At 39.5% G+C, this 24,290-nt stretch overlaps 1 protein-coding gene across 3 annotated transcripts in view; it reads right to left on the minus strand.

Annotated features, from left to right (window-relative positions):
* Positions 1 to 23,718, minus strand: part of NOL4 (nucleolar protein 4) — a 509,886-nt gene extending 486,168 nt beyond the window's left edge. For all 3 annotated transcript variants that reach the window (XM_006835051.1, XM_006835050.1, XM_006835052.1), the window contains exon 1: positions 23,455 to 23,718. In XM_006835051.1, the coding sequence (XP_006835114.1) occupies positions 23,455 to 23,718 (264 nt within the window). The remainder of the gene's footprint in view (positions 1 to 23,454) is intronic.
* Positions 23,719 to 24,290: the final 572 nt, after the last annotated feature.

A 24,290-nucleotide genomic window follows, 5' to 3' on the forward strand; every position in this document is an offset into this window, starting at 1 on the left:
GCAGCACCACACCAGGACCTTGAACATATCCCACCTGACTTTAGAGATCATCTTAAGAATAGATTTGATGCATTTGACACATAAGACCAAAAACCAGAAGAGTTGTGGGATGACATCAAGAACATCAAACAGGAAGAAAACAAAAGATCATTAACAAGGTAAGAACAAAGGAAAAGACCAAAAAGGATGTCAGAAGAGACTCTGAAACTTGCTGTCAGGCATAAAGATGCTAAAGCAAATGGAAAAGAAATGAGGAGGTAAAAGAACTGAACAGAAAATTTCAGAGGACAGCTCGTGAAGACAAAGTCAAATATTATAGTAAAGTGTGCAAAAATCTGAAGTTAGAACACCAAAAGGGAAGAACATGCTCAGCATTTCTCAGGCTGAATGAACAGAGGCAGAAATTCAAGCCTTGACTTGCAATATTAAAAGATTCTTTGGATAAAATATTGAATGAAGACGAAAATACCAAAAGAGGATGGAAGGAATACACAGTCACTATACCAAAAAAAAAGGTTGATTCTTCACCATTTCAAGAAGTAGCATATGAGAAAGAGTCAATGGTACTGAAGGAAGAATTCCAAGGTGCTCTGAAGGCACTGGCAAAGGAATTGATGGAGTAAACACTGAAATCTTCCCAAAAAATAATACAGCACTGGATGCACTCACTCATCTTTGCCAAGAAAGTTGGAAGGCAGCACCTGGGCCAACTGATTGGAAGAGAACCATATTTGTGCTCATACCAAAGATAGGTAATTCAACGGAATGCAGAAATCACAGGACAGTATCATTAATATCACACAAAAGTAAAATTTTACTCAACAACTCAAAAATAGTTGCTACATTGTATTGACAAGTAACTGCAAGACATTTAAAAAGAATTCAGATGTGTACATGGAAAAAGGGATATCATTGCTGATGTCAGATAATCTTGGTTGAAAGCAGAGGATACTAGAAAGGTGTTTACCTTGTATTACTGACATGGCAAGCTATGGACCACATATCAAAATGAGTATTCCAGAAAACTTAGTTGTGTTCATGGGAAGTTTATACACAGACCAAGATGCAGTTGTTCAAACAGAACATGGGAATTCTGAATGGTTCAAAATTAGGAAAGGTGTGCACAAGGGTAGCATCCTTTCACCTTATTTATTCAGTCTATGTTGTTGTTGTTAAGTGCCATCGAGTCGGGTCCGACCCATAGCGATTCAGTCTATATGCTTAGTAAATAATCTGGAAAGCTGCAAAAGATCAATTGTAAGTGGTCCATTTGAGACCTAAAGTGAGGCTGACCCAAGCTATGGTATTTTCAATAGTCTCACATGAATGTGAAATTTGGACAGTGAATATGGAAGACTATAGAACAACTGATGCATTTGAGTTATGGTGTTGGAGAATAATATTTAAAGTACCATATACTACTAAAAGTACAAACAAATCTGTGTTGGAAAATGTACAACCAGAATGCTCCTTGGAAGCCAGGATGGTGAGACTTCATCTGTCATGTTTTGGACATCTTGTCCAGAGGGATCAGTTCCTGGAGAAGAATATCATGCTATGTAAATTGGAAAATAAGTCCAAAAGAGGAAAACTCCCAATGATACGGACTGGCACAGTGGCAGCAGTAATGTGCTCAAACATAACAACAATTGTGAGGATGGTGCAGGACCAGACTGTGCTTCATTATGTTGTGCAGAAAGTCACGATAAGTCAGAACTAACTTGATGGCACCTAACAACATCAAATGATCAGATGATGGCACTTAAAACAAAGACAGCATATTTCCATGAGTGTTGGATCATGGATCCAAGCAAAATGAATTTTTTGGCAACTCTAATCTTTTCTCCATTCATGATAATGTTCTTCATTGATCCAATTACGAGTTTTCTTTTCTTTACATTGAGATGCAATCCATACTGAAGGCTACAGTTTCTCATCTTCATCAGTAAGTATTCAATTCCTCTTCACTTCTAGCAAGCAAGGTTGTATCATCTGCATATCACTGGTTGTTAATGAACCTTCCTCTAATCCTCGTGCTGCATAACTATTCATATAACCCAGCTTCTCAGATTATTTGCTTAACACACAGATTGAATCAATATGGTAAAAGGATACAACCCTGTTGGAGAACAATATTGAAAGTACCATGGACTGCCAAAAGAACAAACAAATCTGTCTTGGAAGGACTATATCCAGAATGCTTCTTAGAGACCAGGATGGGGAGACTTGGTCTCTCACACTTCAGACGTATCAGGAGGGACCTGTCCCAAGAGAAGGACATTATGCTTGGTAAAGTGATGGATCAATGAAAAAGAGGAATACCCCCTAATGCAATGGACGGGCACAGTGGCAGCAGCAGTGAGCTCAAGCATAAGAACAATTGTGAGGACGGTGCAGGACAGGGCAGTGTTTGGTTCTGTTTAGCAGAGTCACTGTGAGTCATGATGGATTCAATGGCTCCTAACAACAACATCAAATCATCTGAGGATGGCTGCAAAGAAGTTCTCTGAGTAATACACTTAACTTTGTCTTGTTAGTTTGCATTTAAAATAAAAGGTCAAATCAAAGAGGATCTGGTGGTAATGGTTGGTGGTGGTTGTGTGTTGTTGAGTTGGTTCTAATTCATAGCGACTTTGGCTGTAAATATCTGCAGGAGTAGAAAGCCTCATCTTTCTTCTGTAGAGTGACTGATGGATTGGACATGATGACCTTGCAGTTAGTAGTCCAACACATAACCACCATGGTACCAGGACTTCTTCAAGAGGATCTGTTAAGACTAGTTCAATTAAAGGCAACAAGGTCTGTTCAGAAAGTTATGCTGACTGGTTTGGGGGACTGCAAAGGGGTCATCTTGATAGATTTTCTTGAAGGACACAAGATAATCATGGGGACTTATTCAGAAGACATTTTAAGAAAATTGGAAACAGCAATGTTGAGAAAAGGTCAAGAAAATTGCACTGAAGAATTTTTTCTATTATGACAATGCAGCTGCTCATTCTTTGAAAGTAGCAAGGGCTGTCCTATGAGAATTTCATTGGGAAACTTTACCCCATCCATACTGCAGCTGGGATCTTCCACCTTCACATTTATTTGTGTTTCAAAAATGTAAGGAACATGATTTGAGTCTCTTGAGGATACTAAAAGTGTTGTTTTGATGTGGTGTAAATCGAAGAGCACAGACTTATTTAGAGAAAGTAAGAGAGATGGAGACAGTGCCTTCAGAAGTGGAGAGACCTAGATGGAGTTATGTCTAGAAGCAATCACTTCATATTGTGATATTTTTGCTAAATATGGTTTCTATGACTTTGCAGCAATACTTTTTTACTTACTCTCACATCAAACCATTAAGTTAAAAACCATATTTTAAAAAAACAATGCATTCAGAAGAGACCATGAAGGAAGAGAGAATAATTGTAAATGAGGCAGCTATGGTAGCTGACCAAATATATTTGGTCACTCTAGCATCCATTCCCTCCTTCTCCTTCTTAAATACTATCAAGTATTATTTTAAAGATCTCACCGGCACATCTAAGTTGACTAAATAAAAGACTCTGGTCTGATTCAAAACTCAAAGATTGGATTAATAAATTGTGTTGCTGTTGTTTTTAAATGTTGTTGAGTAGTTCCCACTCATAGAGACCCCATATATGATTTCCAAGGAGCAACTGGTGGATTTGAACCACTGACCTTGTGGCTCAAACTGACCTTTCAGTCCAGCAGGACCAGAACACCAATGGATAAGTAATCTAAGCTTATTGAATTTACTCTGAGAAACATCATTGTCAAATAGTACCAATATTGGCATCTGTTTGATCACCACATTTTAGAGAAGTCCTGTAGGAAGTCATGTGAGGAAGTAGCTATACCAAACGATTAAACAATGGAATTAGGTACTAGTGGATGAAAACATTTCTCCATAATAGGGGTTTCTTGAGGACATGCTATGTTCTTCACTATGATTGTATATAATCTTATGATCACCATTTGTTTCTTTCCACCAATGATCTATCAGTTTGTCCTACTATGGCGGCTTGTGATGCTGAAAGCTATGCCACCAGTATTTCAAATACCAGCAGGGTCCTCCATGGTGGCCAGGTCTCAGTGGAGCTTCCAAACTAAGACAGACAAGGAAGAAGGAGAGGCAGAACACTTGTGAAGGATCAACAACTAAGAACCTTATGAATAGCTGCAGCACATTGTCTGGTACAGTGCCAGAAGGTGAGACACTCAGGTTGGGAATCACTCAAAGTATGACTGAAGAAGAGCTGCCTCCAGAAAGTAACTTTGGTCTCTTGACATAGATGAAGCAAAGCTTTCTGAATCTTCATTTTGTGATAGGACATGAATCGAAATGTGAAGAAAGAGCTGCAAATATCCATTAATAATTAAATATAGAATTATGAAGTGTGAATCTTGGAAAATGGGAAGCCATCAAAAATGAAATGGAATGTATAAAGATTGATATCAAAGGCATTGGTGGTGGATATGTGCCGTGGAGTTGGTCCCGACTCTTAGAGACCCTGTACAGGGTTTCCAAGGCTGTAAGTCTTTATGGGAGCAGAAAGCCTCATCTTTCTCCCACAGAACACTGGTAGTTTTGAACTGCTGACCTTGAGGGTCACAGATCAAAGGCATTAGTAAGCTAAAATGGACATATAGTTTATTTACTACACCAAGAAAGACACACTGAAGAGGAAGGGCACATTAGTCATCATACAAAAGAGCATCTCAAGATCCACCTTGAATTACAATGCTGTTTGTGATAAGATAATATTCATATGCCTATGAGAAAAACCAGTTGGTTCAACTATTATTAGGCAATTGTATGCACCAACCAATCATTAACAGTAATAATGATGAAACTGAAGAATTCTACCAATTTGTTTAGTCTGAAATTGATCAAGTTTACAATCAAAATGCATTGATAATTATTGGTGATTGGAATGTCAAAGCTAAGAAGGATCAATAGATCAAAAACATGGAGTTGGTGATAGAAAGATGCTGGAGACTGAATGACTGTATTTTGCAAGACCAATGACTTACTCATTGCAAATACATTTTTGAACACCATACAATTGGACCTCACAAAATGAAATGCACAGGATTCAAATTGATTATGGGAAAAGGCAATGGACAAGCTCAATATCATCAGCCAAGACAAAGACAGGAACCAACTGTGAAACAGACTAACAGTTGCTCATATGCAACTTCAGGCTGAAGTTGAAAAAAATTAAAGCAATGCCATGAGAACAAAAGTATGTTACTGAATACATCTCACCTGAATTTAGAGACCATCTGAAGACAGATTTGATGCATTGGACACTAATGACTGAAGATCAGAGGAGTTGCAGGATGACATCACGAACACAATCATGAGGAAAGCAAAAGTTAATTTAAAAGACAGGAAAGAAAGAAAAGACCATAATGGATGGCAGAAGGGATTCAGAAACCTTCTCTCAAATGTAGAAAGGCTAAAACATCTGTGAAAAATCACAGCATAAAATAGTTGACTGTAAAATATCAGAGAACAACTCAAGAAGAGAAAGTAGAATATACAGAAATGTGCAAAACTTAGAAAACCAAAAGGGAAGAACATGCTCAGCATTTCTCAAGCTGAAAAAACAATTCAAACCTCAGTTTACAATATTGAAGTGTTCTATGGGAGAAATGAAGGAACCCTGGTAGTGCAGTGGATTGTGAGCTGGACTATTAACTGCAAGGTCAGTAGTCCAAATCTACCAGTCGCTCCCCTGGAGAAAGATGAGACTTTCTACTCCCATAAAGACTTATAGCCTTGGAAACACGATACAGGCTGCCTATCATCTGGAACTGACTCAGTAGCACACCACCACCACCACCATCATGGGTAAATTATTAAATGAGGCAAGAAGCATCAAAAGAAGATAAAAAGAGTATACAAATTCACTGTACCAAATATAAAAGATTGATGATCAACCTTTTCAAGAGGTAGCATATGATCAAGAACTGAAAGTATTGAAAGAAGAATTCCAGGCTACACTAAAGGCATTGATGAAAAACAGAGTTCCTGGATTTGACTGTGTGGATCATGACAAGCTATGTATAACATTGTAAAGAATGATATTTGAGAGCATTTGATTGTGCACATGAAGAACCTGTACATAGACAAAGAGGCAGTCATTAAACAGAACAAGGAGATAGTGAATGGTTTAAAAATCAGGAAAGTTGTTAACCATGGCTGTATTCTTCCATCATATTTATTCAGTCTGTATACTGAGCAAATGTGGCATCAGGATTGGAAGAAAAATCCTTAACAATCCTGCAATATGCAGAAGAATCCTTAACAACCTGCAATATGCAGAAGAATCCTTAACAACCTTGCTTATTGAAAGCATAGATGACTTAAAATATTTACTGATGAAGATCAAAGACCACAGCCTTAGATATGTACTGCTCTTCATTGTAAAGAAGGAAAAAAAAATATCCTCAACACTCAGTCAATAAATAACATCATAATAAATGGAGAAGAGATTGAAGTTGTCAAAGTTTTTTGCTTGGATCCATAATCAACACTAAAGGAAGCAGCAGTCAGGAAATCAAACAACATAGTGTTCTAGGCACATCTGCTGCGCAAGACCTCTTTAACATGTTCAAGAACAAAGATATCAGTTAGAGGACTAAGGTGTCCTTGACCCAAACCATAGTTTTTTTTTTAATTTTTTTATTGTGAATGATGTGATAGTTTACATGGAAGAACATTATCTTTACATTCATCCTATTGTATTTCATTTCATTGCAATGATTACAATCCCCTGTATGCATCATCAAACAACCAAAGGGTGCAACACAAACAACTCCCCACCCTTATACCCCCCCTTCCCCCCAGCACACAGCCCCTTTCTCCACATCATCCTTTCTGCTTCCATCCCTGGCGTCACTGCTTCCCCAGACAGGGTCCTGCACTTTGCTTTTTTCTCTTGATGGTTCCAGGGATCTCCGCTCCTGGACTGCAAAATAAGCCACTCCCCTCCTTTTACCTTTCCAATTCTCACTGTCAGACTGATAGCAATCATTCCCTATGGAACCACAGAAGTCTTATCCCCATCACCTTTTATCAGCTCCATCCAGACAGGTTGGAAACAACTCTGGAGATTCTACCTTTCCCCATACCCTCTGGAACTAGGTTCCCTATTGAAAGCTTGTAAGCCAGTCACTTCTTGACTTTGTAGGCCTCCCCCCGGATTTTGGGTAGCCAATGTCTAAGTTCCCCATCCTTGTTGACCCTGTGTACCAAGGGGGGTGGGAATGATCCTCACTGTAAAGATTTGTTTGCTCCTTTGCCATACTGCATCCACAAGCAAAGGTCAAGTTCATCTAATTGTAGTAGATTACTTTATTTCCTCTTCTTTCTTCCTCTAGATGTGTTCTGACCATCCAGCCATTGATGCCAGGTCAAATGGGTACTATCTACAAGTGTGGGTGTTCTTGTGCATATCAGCTGGACGCTTTACACTCCGCTCTAGTCCTCTGAGGCCATGTTCCTGCTCCTGGGCCCAGGAGAAGCCATAGTATTTTTAATTGCCTCACATGCATGTAAAAGGTGCTCTGGTAGTGTAGTGGTTATGAATTGTGCTGGGAACCGCAAGGTCAGCAGTTCAAAACTACCAGCTGTTTCGCAGGAGAAAGATAAAGCTTTCTGCTCCCGTAAAGATTTGCAGCATTGGAAACCCTGTACAGGGCCACTATGAGTCAGAACCGACTCCACAGCACATAACAACAACAACAATGCATGTAAAGGTTGGACAATGAATAAGAAAGACTCATAGGAGAGTCGAAGCATTTGAATTATGGTTTTGATCAAGAATACTGAAATAACATGGACTGCCTGTCTTGGGAGAAGTACAGCCAGAATGTTATTCAGAATGCTTTGGACATGTCAGGAAGGTCCTATCCGAGGAGAAGGACATCATTCTTGGTAAGGTTGAGATTCAGCAAAGAAGAGAAAGACTCCCCAGTGAGATGGATCGATACAGTGGCTGCAACAAGAGGCTCAAACTGAACAATTGTGAGGATGGGGAGGACTGGACAATGTTTTGTTCTATTGTGACTTGTAATTGACTTTATGGCATCTAACCACAATGAAAATATGTTTCTTTGGATGATTAAACATCACTTATTATCACTTTGTTTTAAAATTTTAAGGCATAAAAGATATGTTGTTGTTAAGTGCTGTCAACTTGGTTCTAACTCACAGAAACCCTCTATAGGGTTTCAGAGGAGTGGCTGGTGAGTTTGAGTCACCAACTGTGCAGCTAAAAGTCCAGTGCTTATCCTACTGTGCCACAGCAGGAGACCAAAAGATAATATAGATACAGTTTAATTTACTATCAAGTGTTATGTAGTACATATTAATATATACTTATTTTCTAAACTTTTGTAATAGGGAAAATACCTTTTCTTTAATTATGGGTCTACTGATTGGCATTTTCTAAGATTTCTAATTTAAATTACTTTGAGGTGCTGTAGAATAAGCACTGAGCTGTTAACTACAAGGTCAGCAGTTCAAACCCAACATCTGCTCCTTGGAAACTCTATACAATGTCACTCTGAGTTGAAACCAACTCCACAGCACTTAACAGCATAAGCCAAAAGGTGAAAATTGTAATAGTCATTTATTTAAAGTTCTGGGAGAAAACCTTCTAAGTTTTCTTCCTTTTATCTACTTCTTCACAATTCTTAGTGATTCAGATACATTCTGAGACTGTATAACGCACGGAATTTAAGTTTTTGCATTCATAATTCATCAGGTTTTATGTACTTAAGTTACATGATTACAAAATTAAGTAAAATTAGCTTGAAAGTTTGTGAGAAAGACAATGAATGATACATAAAAATTCAATTTTATGCATACAATGTACAAGTAAGCAGAGGGTAGCCTACTATGAATGAATCTATCCACATTGTGATGAAGGAAGGGAAATTTTTGGTTAATTCATTAGTTGTTGTTATTGTTTGTTGCCTTCCAGTTGTCCCCTGACTCATGGTAACCCCATTAGTGTGTATTATAGAACAAAACTGCTCTAAGAGGTTTTGTTGACTATAATAATCTTTATGCAAGCAGATCGCCATGCCATTGCAGAACTGCTGGGTGGATTTGAACCATCAACCTTTCAATGAGCAGGTGATGGCAAAAATGAGTGTGCCATTCAGGTTTTAATTCACCAGTTGGTGTAGATACATTAAGAGCAATTTTTTTTATTGTATTTTCAAACAGGTTACAGTCTCATGTCCAGCTTGTTAGCCATTCTGTCATTCTGAGGTGACTTTGAACAAAGCTGCACTGATTAACTGTATTGACTTAAGGTTTAAATTGTAGAGGGTGATCTTACTTCCCTTATTTGAAAATGCTAGAGAACAAATAACTATTATATTCTATGTACTGACAGTAAAGTAATGCAAATTAGCTGACACTTATGTCTTTTAATCTTAACATCTACTGTATTAAACAGAAAGAAAGTCATTTATAATGGAATGGACACATGAATCGTTCATATGACAAGAGAGCCAATTTAAGAAGAAACTTTTTCTCATTATAGTAAATAAGCATGCCCTACTGTTATCTTCATATTCATTAATTTATAGATAAATCCTACTTTAATAGGTTGTTCAAGGTAAATGCCATCCTATCTCCATTCAAATTACTGCTAATTCTAAATTAACATATTCCAAATTAGTGAAACCAAACAAATAATCAAATGAATTGCTTTGTAATGGTAGCTTTTATCAAGAAAAATTATCTAAAGCAAACATGGTAAAACTCCTTTCCTTGCCTCAGGTAAACACCAATGAGCATACAAGTAGGGACTATGAGACCCATGATTCATATCTGACAGTCAAACAGACTTCTGCCACTAGATTTGAAAATCTCAACTAATTAGGTCAATTGGTAAGAGCATGGAACTAACATGAAAAAAAATCAGAGTTAGATGCCCATCGATGCCACACAGCTTTGCCCAATACCCCAACATTATACCCCTAAAACCCTCCAGCCACCTGGCAATTGTAGTTGGGTGCACTGAGAACGATGTAGAAGGCTGCCTCTGGCTCATTACAGGGTCATATGTACCACTCGCTTCCCAGAAAACAAAAAACAAAAAACCTCAAAAGACATCAGCTAATCTTATTGCGGACTCCTGGTGTGGCGCTGTAACATCAGTACCAGACTGCGAACAACAAGGTCTGCAGTTCAAACTCACCAGCTGGTCCTTGGAAACTGTAGACAGGATCACTATGGGTCAGAACAACTCGATGGCGCTTAAAAACAACAGCCTTATTGCAAAAAGCTTCTACATATATACATAATCATGTAACCCAATTATTCATAAAATATTGTGTAAAAACATATTGTAACTGAAAAAACAGAAGGAAAAAAACCACTAAGAATAAACACCATATCTCTACCTCTAAGACAGATCATTCTTCCTCGTTATCAAAATTAAGGCGAAGCTCCCTGAACTTTCTGAATCTTGTTCTCAAGCTTCCAATTAGCTAACAGCTCCAAAATACTTGAAATATCTGTAGCTGTGAGAATAACTACCACAAGTGAATACTTGATTAAAACCAGGAAAAGCAGAACTTAAGAGCCTACTGAATAAATCTCAAATACCGAGAAAGGAAGAAAATTAAAATACATTCAACTTAGAGGAGAAAATAATTTCCAATTTCTTCTAATATCTTAACAACAAAAAAGAAATCACCTATTACTTTCATCTTCTGTAATTCTATTCCCCAAGTTTTAGGCAAATCTTTTAAATGCATACTTGTTGTTGTTGTTTTTGTTAAGTGCCGTGGAGTCGGTTCCGACTCATAGCGACCCTGCATAGGGTTTCCGAGGCTGTAAATCTTTACGGAAGCAGAACGCCTCATCTTTCTCCCGCGGAACTGCTGGTAGTTTCGAACTGCTGACCTTGTGGTTCACTGCCCAATTCGTAACCACTACGCTACCAGAGCTCCTTAAATGCATACTATAACATTAAAATATTAGTAATTAACACATTGATATGCTTTAATAGTACATTGTTGTTAAGTGCCATCTAGTCAGTTCCAGCTCACCGTGATCCATTACAGGGTTTCTGAGGAGCAGCTGATAGGTTTGAACTGTGCTTTCTGTGGTTAGCAGTCCAGTGCTGACCCTACAGCGCCATACCCGGAGTCCTCTGTAAAGATTCCAGCCTAGGAAACCACATGGGCAGTTCTGTTCTGTTATATAGGGTCGCTGTGAGTTGGCATCAATTCAACAACAGTAGAGTTTTGGTGTTCTGTAATCTTTATGAGGGGGTCCTGGTATGGTGCTGTGGGTTAATGTGCTGGATAGCAAAGCCAGCTTGCACTGCAAGGTCGGCAGTTCAAGCTCGCCAGCCACTCCTTGGAAACCCTACACAGGGTCGCTATGGGTCGGAACCGATTCAATGGTGCTTAACAACAACAATCCTTATGAAAGCACTGCTATATCTTTTCTTCTACAAAATCACTGGTAGGTTGGACTCTCCAATCTTTCTGTTAGCAGCCAAGGCCTTAACCACTACACCACCGGCGCTCCTGTTTAGCTTCATGGCCAAAGAAGCCTCCACTGATAGAGAGTGGTAGCTGAGCATGCATCTCTGATATGGAATGTGAGGACCCCACCACTGAAACACCATCACTGCTCACTTTCTGTTCGGTTACAACCAGAAAACACTCATGCTTGTAAAGGGCTGTGTGTTTTAGGTCAGGCCCCCTAGAAGCTATCCCTTTCTTAAAGTCACCTGTACCAGAGGACACAGCAGAATCACAGCAGTGATATCTCAGCATGTTCCCAAGTTCCATTGATATTGAAAAGGTGGGAATTTTATAAGAGTTGAGGCCATTTGTGGGTCATTTTAGAATTCTGTCTTCCATGAACAAAATTGAAGAATCATAGGGAAGGTGCTTAATGGTAAAGACAGGCTTGTTGGTATAAAAATAGAAGGAGAAAGAGGAGGGGGATGAGAAAAGGAAAGAGGGGAGGAAGTAGTAGATTAGTGGGAGGGAGGTATGGAACAAGAGAAAGTGAGGGAAGAAGAAAGAAACAAGCAATTTGGGACAAAATTTAGAATATTGTCTTAAAAATAAGTTTTCATGTTTTTAGATATATTTGAAAAATTCACTTTACTTCGAAAATATCTATGCTTGAATAAATATTCTATATAAAAATTTCCACTTGTGTCTTAGAATGTATCTCCGGTGGGAAATCTTTGCAGTTATAGATTTTATAACAACTTTGAGGTAGCAAGAATTTTTTTCTCTAGTCAAAAAACAAAGCAAAACAAAACAACTGTATATCACAAGACTAGTTGACCCATATACCTTATTGTTGTTTTTAAACGTCATCAAGTCAGTTCTGACTCATAGCAAACTCTTATAGGGTTTCAGAGGCTGAGAAATTCTCATCTTTTTCCTGAGGACTGGATGGTGGGCTTGAACTGTTGACCTTCTGGTTTGCACTTCATTGTGTATCCTACAGAGCCACTGTGCTCCCATGTATCCTATTTACAAGACCACCTATACCATGATGATTCTTGGTGTGTCTCTGTGGGTTAATGAGCTGGACTGCAAGGTCGGTTATAACAAGGCACTTAACAACAATAACAACAACTATATCATGACACTGCTGCTCAAATACTTTTGATATCTGCCATTTCATAACGAAGTTTAAGCTCTAACATTGCAATAGAGGCTTCCCATAATTTCATTCAAGCCTACATTTCAAATGGTATCTTCTACAGTATCCTGTTGTTTTTGTTGTTATTGTTAATGAATGCCATCAAGTCAGTTCCAACTCATAGTGACCCTGTATAGAGTTTCCAAGGAGTAGCTGGTAGGTTTGAACTACTGACTTTGTGGTTCCCAGTCCAGTGCTGATCCTACAGTGCCACATTCAGAAATTCTATATTCTTCATTCCCTAAACATGCCTATGATGAAATCATCTCTCACAGTATCACCACCAAATGTATAAAGCGGCAGCTCCCTGAACTTCCTGAATCTTGTTTTCAAGCTTCCAATTAGCTCCAGCTCGAAAATACTTGAAATATCTGCAACTGTGAGAATAACTACTACAAGTGAATACTTGATTAAGCCAGGAAAACCAGACTTTAAGAGACTACTGTGATTCAGAAGGTGCTACTGTAACTTCATGTAAAGTTTTAGCCACAATGTTCTAATGTGAAGTAATATTGTTTTACAGATTAGAATCATTGTCTCCAAATTGATATGCACACATCATGGGGAATACTGGATGATCTATTGAGATATAAAATAAAATAGTAAAATTTGGATTTATATGTATTTTAATTTCAGCCCTATTTTTTTGTGTGTGCTTTTGAATGTTTTGTAATGTGCTATTTTTTGTTATAGTAATGTATCTGTATAATTTATACACATATGTTGTTATGTGCCGTGGAGTTGGTTCCAACTCATAGTGACCCTGTACAGGGTTTCCGAGGCTGTAAATCTTTACGGGAGCAGAACGCCTCCTCTTTCTCCCAAGGAACACCTGGTAGTTTCGAACTGCTGACCTTGAGGTTCACAGCCCTATTCGAAATGAGTTCATGTTAAGATCATTTCAGAAGCTGGAATGTAAGTTTCATCTTTTGATTTAAAGCAATGATTTTACAATCCATGTGAAATGGTTTCTCATTTCAACTTTCAGACTTAATAAACTGCTTGACTTCAGAATATCTTTCTAGTTTAACCACAATGTTCCAAGCAATGCCATTGAATTCCTGAAGATTAAAGGAGACATTGTATTTAAAACGATTGTTGTTGCTGTTAAATGATGAGGTGTCCTTTCTGACTCCTAGAGGCCCAGAACAGGGTTTCCAAGGCTTTAAATCATTGCAGGAGCAGAATGTCTCACCTTTCTCCCATGGAGTGGCTAGTGGGCTTGAACCACCAACTTTGTGGTTCGAAGTCCAGTGCTTTTTGTATGGCACCATCGTGCTCATTTAAAGTGATTGTTAATTAACCTGGTATGTTGTTGAGTGCCGTCAAGTCAATTCCAATGCATAGAGATCCTGTATAGGGTTTCCAAGGAGCAGCTGGTGAGCTTAAACCAACGACCTTGCAGTTTAAACGGCTTTGCAGTCTAGAGCATTAACCCACAGCGCCACATCAGGACTCTGGTATGGTATGGTGCTATAAAATAAGCACTGGACTGTGAACTTAAGGTTGGTGATTAAATCTCACCAGCTACTCCTCGGAAGCCATGCATACGGATGTTATAAATCAGAGCCTATATGACTGCCCTTAACAGCCACACTGTAAAGATTTACAAAATGTAAAGCAATGTAATATTATTATGAACTGCATTACATTTTATACCCAAGGAAAAAGTAAAATCTCCAGGTTTTTAACCTAAAAGTACCCAATATAGCTAGGAAACTAACTAAAGTATGATGATATATAAGACGGTACCATCTTGTGGTGTCAGGCTAGGAAATTTTATTGTATTTCACTTGTCGTTAATTGCCTTCAAGTCAGTTCCAACTCATAGTGACCCATTACAAGGTTTCCTGAGGTGTGACTGGTGGGTTTGAAGCTTCAGGGCTTATCCTGCAGCTCCACACTAGGACTCCACTGTTGTTATTTTTAAGTCTCATTGAGTTGCTTCTGACTCATACCCAAGGTGTACCCCACAAACTGAAGATAAAATCAATTTCCTCCAATTTGGGTGGAAATTACAAAATAATCAGGGTCTTCCCTCAACCCCCCAAAAATGGTTCCTGTATATATGCAGGTTTAAACATATGCAAGTATATGTGGGTTAATGTGTTAATGTACCAGAACCATTTGAACGGCAAGGTTGGCAGTTCAAGTTCACCAGCCACTCCTCAGAAACCCTATCCAGGGTCATTGTGGGTCAGAACCGACTCGATGGCACTTAACAACAACAACAACAACAACAAGAATATTTTTATAAAGCTATATTTATGTTGCTTGGCATGGCACAGTAAGAATCTGATGTATCCAAAGGATGATAATTCAATTTGTAGAATCAACAGTACTTGACTATATTGATTGTCAAGAGGGAGGGATAAGGAGAAACCAGGATGTAACACTGAATTTTGCCTTGGATGGATAAGAAAATTGTGCTGCCATGCATGTTGAAAGAAAATTTTGAAAAACGGTTATCAGGTTTGAGGATCTAGAATGGAGAAAGACAGCAGATACATCCCTTTTCAGATATGTTCAATCTGAATCTCTTTGGAACATCTTGGTGGGAACCTCTAATAAAAGCCAATATAGAAATATCAAGAGATCAACATTAATTCACAAGAAAACAGACGTAACTGAAGCCCATGGGCATGAAAGCAATTACCCAGGAGAAATGCTAAATGAGATGAGGAATTCAAAACACAAAAAAATTATTGAAGTTCAAGAATAAAGAAGTGAGTGAGTTAGGACGTATGGAAAAATAAGTTCATTTAAAATTTCAGAGGATACACCATATATACAACATTCTGGGAGAAAAAGAAAAACAAGAAATTAATTTCTAATTAGTTTGTCTGTAAGGATCCCTGGTGATGTAGTAGGTTTAAGCATCGGGCTGCTAACTGCAAGGTTAACGATCCAAATCCACCAGCTTCTCCCCAGGAAAAAAATGAAGCTGTCTGCTCCAACAAAGACTATGGTGTCAGAATTCCTAAGGAGCAGTTCCACGGTTTTACAGGATCGCTACGAGTGTAGCAGTCCTGGTGTGGCACTGTGAGGTAAAACACTGGACCACAACATTGGTTTGAACCATAAGGTCAACAGTTCAAACTCACTAGTCAGTCCTTGGAAACCCTGTACAAGGGTTGCAAAGAGTCAGAATCCAATCTACTAAGAAGGCACTTAACAACAACAGCAATGAAAGGAATTGACCTGAAGGAATAGGTTTCATTGTTTTGGTTTTACCTCATCTGTAAAGAGCCCTGGAGGCACAGTGGTTAAGCACTGAGATGCTAAATGAAAGGTCACTTAAGAATCCAACAGCCCTCCACACAACAACTGTGGAAGTCAGCTTCCATAAAGATTGCCCACACAACCCTAATGTCATGGAGTGGATTCTGATTTATATCGACCCTATGTAGGGTTTCTGAGACTGTGAATCCTTACAGGACCATACAGCCTTATTTTTCTCCCAGGAGCAGTTGGTGGGTTTGGACCATCCACTTTCCGGTTAGCAGTCCAACACTAAGTCCACTTTGAAAACGTTCTAAGGCAGGTCTGCTCTAATCAATATGGCCACTGAGAGTTGGAATTGACTCATCTGCAAAGGAGAGCTTATCCTTAAGATATAAGGAAAAAGGGCAAATATTCTAAATTGCACATAGCACAGTGGAGGGTTATTGTTGTCAGGTACCCGCAAGCAGGTTCCAACTCATAACCACCCTGTATAGGGAAAGGAGCTCTTGTAGCATAGTGGTTAAGAATCGCGCTACGAAACGCAAGTTCAGCAGTTCGAAACTATGAGGAGAGATGAGAAACTACGGGAGAAAGATGAGGCTTTCTGCTCCTGTAAAGATTTACAGCCTCGGAAACCCTGTTCAGCATTGCTATGGGTCAAACCCTACTCAAGGGCACCTAACAACAACAGCATAGGTTTTCTGCAGCTGCAAATCTTTATTGGCGCATAAAGCCTAACTTTCTTTCCAGAGAGTGGATGATGAGTTTGAATTGTCAGTCTTGTGATCATCAATCTAGTGCTTATCCTGAAGTTCCACCAGTACTCCACAGTGAAGGGTTGTTGTGTTGTGGTTAAGTGCTACTACGCTACCACGCCTCCTTACTGTAATATCATGTAAATTGAAAACTAGGGAGAGCAAGTGGGTGGGAAGAAATGAAAATATGTTTGTTCCTCACCTATCACTGAAGAAAGTCAATGACAGTGTATAAAACTAAAATATGTGGTTGAAAAAATAATAAATGCAACTTAATCCTTAAGTTTTATTACTCTTTTCTATTAACTTCAGGAATAGATACCTCTGCAATGAACACTTTCTGTGGTTAACAATGCTTTGAATTGCATTTATTTATTTTTATTACTACCATTTTACAGAAAGAAAACTGAGTCTCTAGTTACGGGATGTTCCCTAGGTCACAGCTCAAGTAATGTAAGAGTCAGATTTAAATCTTGCTCTGAAATCTATATTCTGTCCATTATGCCATGTCCCCGACCATCCATGAAGTTCTTGTTATCCCATGAGTATGAAAATGAATGTCGTCTAAAACATACTAGATTCACTTTCATCTTTCATTGAGGTATAAAATGATTTGGCAGTTACAACAGCTATTAGGAAAAGCTCTTTTTGATCTTTTCACAGGATTGAAACTAGGAAATTCTTTTGTCACATCCCTGTACATAGTCTTCATTTTCCCTCCGCCCAGTGCAAAGAGACTAGAATGTAAACTCTGAGGAGTCGAATGCCCAGCAGCTGGCTTGGGAGACTTAAAGAAGGAAGAAATAATCAGTGTTGAATCTTGACACCCCCACCTCCACGTAATAAGATGAGGATGAATCCGTGGAAAAGCTAAGAATTAGGATCTTAGGAAATCATTGCTACAGCCATCTTCCACTTACAGTATCTGATCTTATATCCAAGGGAGTTAGCTCTTCAAGTCTCCCTGACCCTTACTGTTCATGCCCAACTGGCCTACAATAAAATCATCTGCTGTTGAGTTGATTCTAATTTAGGGCAATACAATGTGTCTCAGAGTAGGATTGTGCTCCATATGGTTTACAATGGCTGCTTCTCTGCAAGTACACACTGCCAGGCCTTTCTTCCAAGTTATCGCTCAGTGAGCTACAACTTCTACTATTTTAGTTAGCAGTTGAGCTTGTTAGCCATTTGCACCACCTAAGAACACTGGCAAGAGTACTCACTATTCCAAGAGCCATACATTGGCACCGTGGTAAGGGCTTGCTGTAGATGATTTCTTTCTTACAACAACTTTACAAGGAACCGTTGAATTGAGCTAATCATCAGCACTAAAATTCATATCTGGGATATGTTTAACCTCACGGGTTATGCTCCATCCTACTTTGCCATAGGGGCTCTTGAAGTATTTGAATGTATTGGCCTTCACTGATAATTTTCACTGTGGAAGTATACAAATCAGCAAAACTTTGGTTACATTTCAGTGACTGTGATTAATACTTGTCTCACTGTTATAGATTAAAAATAAAAATTCACTGCTGTTAAATTAATCTGGACTCATGGTAACCCTATGTAGGGTTTCTGAGACTGTAAATCCTTACAGGAGCAGACAGTCTCATCTTTTTTCCCAAAATGCAGTTGATGGGTTTGAACTGCCAACCTTGAGGTTAGCAGTTCAGTGATTATCCTACAGAACCAAAACAAACTGTATATCTAGGAAAGTCCCTACGTGGTACATACAGTTTTTACACTTGTGTTGTAGCCTAAAGGTCGACTGTTAGACCCATGCTGCAGCACCAGAGGAAAACGATCCAGTGATCTACCACCCTAAAGATTACAGCCAAGAAAACCCTATGGAGTAGCTCTACTCTGTAACACACAGGATCACCTAGAATTAGAATGGACTCACAGTGGCAACAGGATTGTTCTTTTTTTATATACAGCTAGCACAAGTTCTGGTGTGTGCTGCAGGATAATACGCTGGACCAAAGGGTCAGTGTTAGCTACAAGATCAGCCGTCCAAACCCACCAGCCACTCCTTGGAAACCCTATACAGAGCTACTATGAGTTAGATCCGTCTCAATGACACTTAACAATAGAATGCCCAGTAGCACAGTGGTTAAAATTCTTGACTGCTAACCACCAATGACTTTGTCTGTCTGTTTCTGTAATAATTTACAGGCTTGGGATGCCTGTAGAGCAGTGCTCCTCTGTCTTACAGGGTCTCTACGAGTTGGAACAGATTTGATGGCAGTGGGTTATGCTTTTTGAGAAAAGTTGCAGTACAATGTCTTAGCTTTGGTTTCTGTTATTTCTGTAGAAAACTACAGATCAACGTGGAACTTGTATAATGTCTGTCTCAGGGATGGAAACAGCCCAGATGAAAACATATAGAGTCCATGCGAGACTCACTCTGATGGGGCATAAAGGATTTATAGCCAAAATTACAGTCAGAGAACTAACAAAAACAGTAACTATTTATGAGCCAGTCCATGAATATTCATTCTAATCACTGTATAGTAATCAATTAGTATACACTGCAAGAACAATAGGAAATCTAAGGCTACAGATTACAGTGCTGAATAAATCATCATTTTAAAATGACATAACCAAAGAGAACTCATTTTCCTTTCTGAAGGAAAATTCCTTTTGTCTTTCTTAGTGGGATAAATTAAAATAATGCAAAAATTAGATTTGAGTGCCTCCCCCTACAAATACTGGTCAAGAATAGTTAGTAGTATATCATTCGATTATATAGCTTGGATATTCATTACCTTGTTTGCTTAAGACTGAATGCCAAGTAAAACAGTGAGCATACCAAATTCCCAGTGTTTCATAGTTCAGTGCGATTTTCAAAAATTATGCTATAATAATTCTTTGGAGGACATGTTATCAGAAGGAACCAGTCTCTACAGAACAACATCATACTTGGTAAAGTAGAGGGTCAGCATAAGAACAGGACATTCAAGGATATGGACTGCAAAAATGGGATCAAACATAGCAAAAACTTTGAAGATGGTGCATGGCAGACAGTGTGTATAGTCTGTTGTGCATATAGGGTCTCTGTGAGTCCGAACCAACTCAACTGTACCTAACAACAACAACCCAGTAATCATATTGCAAGTGGAAATGTTCAATTCATTTTCTAGTTATTTTCTGGATTTACTTTTCATAGTATCAAGTAGTCTGATCTGTTGGTAGTTTGAATTCTTAAGTGTAATGTTTCAATTTATATTACCAGAAATTAAAATAAATGGTAAGAAGGATCAAACTCTTCTAAAAACTAACTAAACTAAGTCAAACCAAACCATAGTAGTGCTAAATCAAAATGCTCACTGATCAAAAGTTTGTAGTAATTAATGTCAGACATTTGCTGTATCTTTCCAGAATTGTTCTAAGTTATTTCTGGCAGCCTTTAATGAAGAAAAAAAAAAAAAAAAAGCATATCAAAATAATAGTGACAGTATGAAAAAAGCAAAACAAAACAAATCTGCGATGGGATGCTCAAAAGAATCCAACTGGGTAGTGCACACGTGTATGTATGCACACACACATAACACACACAGACTTCCCACTCTGGACCTGAAATGGCTGAGCTGCAGGTTGTTGTTGTTTGGCAGCCAAACAGAATCTCTTCAGCCACAGAGTCATCTGTGACAGATAGGTCCCGTCAACCTTAGACATGGCCAGATAAATACTAAAGGGCACATTTGGCCTTTCCATTATTCTATACTTTTGTTTGAAGTCAGATGTTGCTCCATTTTATCATTAGCTAAGTTTAGGCTTTAGGAGAAAAATATTCACAAAGCTATGTCTATTCCATTTGGAAAATAAGAGGGAGAACCAAACTTCTTTGATTAGAAGACTGGAAGATAGTCCTGTTTGAATTAATTCTACGTGTTGTGTCTAGTCTGTTCCAGTACATCTCCCAGTTTCCACGAGCCCTCTTTCTTTCATTAAACTAAAGTAGGTAATTAGCCCAAGCCTGTCCTCTCCCCTTCTCTTTCCTTTTTCTCAGTAGTAATGATGACTAATTAACAGTAGCAGTGGATTACTGCAACATCACGAGTATATCTCTCTCACTGAAAGCAAAACCAGACGCAAACCTTCAAACCTCAAGCAGATTGAAATGATTCTTAGTATACTTGAAAATTTCATTCAAGTACAATACATTATTTCAACCGATAAATGCCTTTGAATGAAAATATGGTTTTTGTCTTCTTCTCAGTGAGTGTACTCCTACCATCATGAAGAAAAATCGACTCATTTTTAAGGTAGAAATAATTTCAGTTGTGAGGGATCACAATATAAAAGGGGATCTTTTATTATATATTTTTTAACTTATTCAAATGGTGATTGGCTGTCTTTCAGAGAAGGAGGAGTCTATAACTGTCAGAAGCAGCATAAAAATTTCATAAAAGAGCAATAGAGAAATTCATGAATTGAAAATCTCTTTAACAGAATCTCAACACATGATTAAATGAAGAGCAAAAGTCTTAAATACTACACAGAAAGTATTATCTAATAATACCACCTGATAGATTACATTTTCTTCCCTAAACACTTAGAATCTTTACTGAAAAGGAAAGCACGTGTTACTATATTATACTGTATTACTAACCTTGATGTTGTTACTCTACATAACATATCTTAATAGCAATTTTTAATGAATCTACATTAATTTTGACTGAAAAAAAGCTGTACATCTGAATACGTAAATTGTGATTTATCCTAGTTTATCTTGTATAAAACAAAAAAGTCCATTGTTATTGAGTGAATCCCATCTCATAACAATCCTATACTTTGTATAACTGTTACAGAATGTATGCTAGATAGAATCTTAAAGTAATTCTAAAATAAGGATAAGGATATTTACATATATATTGGATGGAACAGATCCATGCAAGTATAACTCATTTGACAAATATACAAGTGAAGCTACTTAATTGGTAAACAGAGGGACCTCAGTTGAACATAGAAGGAATGAAAAAAATTTTTTCAGCTAGCATTTTTTTCTTTAAAATTATATGATAATATTCATTTAAAATTTAAATAAGTGTTTTTTAAATACTTATTTATTTATTCAGTTAGTCCAGTACTGACCAAAGGAAAATCCATTTTTATGTTTTGAATTCTAATTTAATTTATTTAACAATAAATTATATTTTAAAATCACGTTCTTAATATTATTCTCAACATAAATGAATCAAAGCATTCACTCTCAACCAGATTTCTGGCTCAAGGAGTTGTAAATTTACCTCAGTCCTAATTCATACCTATTTAGTTCTCATTATTTAGTAAAGCAAGACAGTAATCTCATCATTGAATTTAGCAATGCCACATGTTAAAGAAGAAGGCAGCATTTATATTATCAGCGTCTTAGAAACGTTCCAACAAGAGTATATTTTTGGGAAAAGAGTAGAACTTTCATGTGTGTTTTCGTTTCACCTTTATTTTCATTTCTCACATTCCATATAAATTCCAAATGAAATAGACTTCCTTTAAGCAACTACCATTGATTTATCCCGGGAAACCAGACACTATTTTCCAAACCTAAAAGAGTCCAAGTAATTCTTTAAAAAACCCTTCATGCACATATTTCCAATGGAATATACCTCAGTTAGATATGGAAGAACAGTTTTCAAGACATCTCCATTCTTGCATCCTCCAGGAATACTGGACCGGGAACAGTTGCCAGTAAGGGAGGGCGAAAACAGGAGCAAATGCTCAAGAAATACCAAAGCGAGGCAAAAATGCAAGGACGCCAGCTACCCTCCCCCACCCCTACTCCAGGGGAGTACCCACCGTAGTATGTTGCAGAAAAGGGTCTAAGGATCTGACCTACATTTCTACTAGTAGCCCGTAGTTCCCCTTCTTCTAATAAAGGGAATTGGCACTGCTGCCGATCCCTTGTCCTACAGGGTTTTGCGCTGTGACTAAGAGATAGATTGGAATCTCGGTGTCGGTGCCTGGTTTGGAGCTTTGTGGCCATGAAGTGGAGTCATCCCAGGAAAAGGAACAAACATACACCATTTGACTGTGCCCAAACCCATCTCTTTGTTACTCAACATCTAGATGCTGCTTCATTCGTGGAAGTGGGGAAGTGAGAAGAGGGGGGTGGGGTGGACAGGAGACGCGGAATCATCAGAACCTATCTACAGTCCAAACAATCGAGGCAAGGAAAATCCTCTGGGAATTATCGAAGCGTTGGGGCTGCCCCAACTCTCCAAAGCTGCGGTCTAACAATAAAGCCTGGAACTGTCCTGGGATAAATCCCACACTCAACGACTAGCGCCACTTTCGGGCTTTGTGCCAATAAGGAGACACTCTAGACTATTGATCACAATCATCTATTATCAGAGAGTGCGGTTGGGGTTCCAGTGTGGCCTTTATGCGAGGCGGCAGCGGGACACGCGCCAGGCGCCCAGCGAAGGACATGGGACAATGGTCCAGCCCGAGGACGCCGGACGCCGCCCGACCCGGGGAAGGAAGCTATAGCAGCCAGTCTAGAAGCCGGGAGGCTGGGAGGACTACCGGCTTCGGAGGTGCGCTGCCGCTTTAAAATAAAGGACCACAAAGACGCCGCCACCACGGTGGGGGAAACGCGCCAAGCTAAGGCGGGTGGGGGGGACTTGGGGAGGGGGTTGGGGGGGCACACAAGCCAACGGTGGCTCACGACTCCCCATTGCTCCCCCTCTCTCTCCTCTCCCCGCCGGACTGCTCCGGCAGACAAATAACAGAGGAAGGCGAGTCACTCACCGTGGTCTTGACTGGCACATAGAGCACTTGCTTGGCGCCACCGCCACCCCCGCGGACCTCTTCGGGCTGGCCCAGCTGGAAGCCCTTCGATTTGACCCAGAATTTAAATTTGGCGTTGTCAGTGGAGCTCGACTCGGAGCCGTTGAGGAGCTGGACGATCCGCTCGTATTTTTTACGGGTCACCGTCTTGGTCTTGCCTGAGTCCCCGTAAGTCCTGAGGCACCAGTCCTGAAACTGACGGTACATGTCGCGCTCGCTCTCCATGTTCCCCGCGCCCGGCCGCTGGCCGGATGCTCCCAACGCACTTCGCACCTGTTCAGCCCCAGCTCATGAAAAATGCGGCCCTGGCCACGACGCAGGGATGCGAGGTCCCGGCTGTTGCCGGAGTCTGCCTGGGGAGGGAAGGGGGGGTTTAGGGAGCGACGGGGAGAGGGAAGGAGGGTCCAGTTGGGCACCAGCGATCAATGTGTTGCGCTCCCAAGTCTCAGGTCCATTCGTAATTGCAACGGATGCATCTGGACGCTTTGCTTGTCCTTTAAGTGATCGGTCTCTTTAATATCGTGTGGCCAGGACCATCCCAACAACATCTGACCCAGAGGAGTTGGGTTTTGAATAATTAAAATCCCATTCCTTCGTTTATTAAAAATCCCAATATTGACTTGGGGTGGTCCCTCGACGCCTCGCCCCCAGCTGCGTCCGGGGCAGGGCAGGTGAAGCGCAGCGCCGCCTCCCAGTGCGCCCCTGAAGCTTTTCCAGCCTCTGGCCCTGCGGGCCAGGAGTGAGGGTTGCGCCTCTCTGGAAAGCAGCCGCCGGGCTGCGCGCCTGCCTGCCGCTAA

This window comes from Chrysochloris asiatica, unplaced genomic scaffold (genome assembly GCF_000296735.1).
Source record: "Chrysochloris asiatica unplaced genomic scaffold, ChrAsi1.0 scaffold00015, whole genome shotgun sequence".
Taxonomy (NCBI): Eukaryota; Metazoa; Chordata; class Mammalia; order Afrosoricida; family Chrysochloridae; genus Chrysochloris; species Chrysochloris asiatica.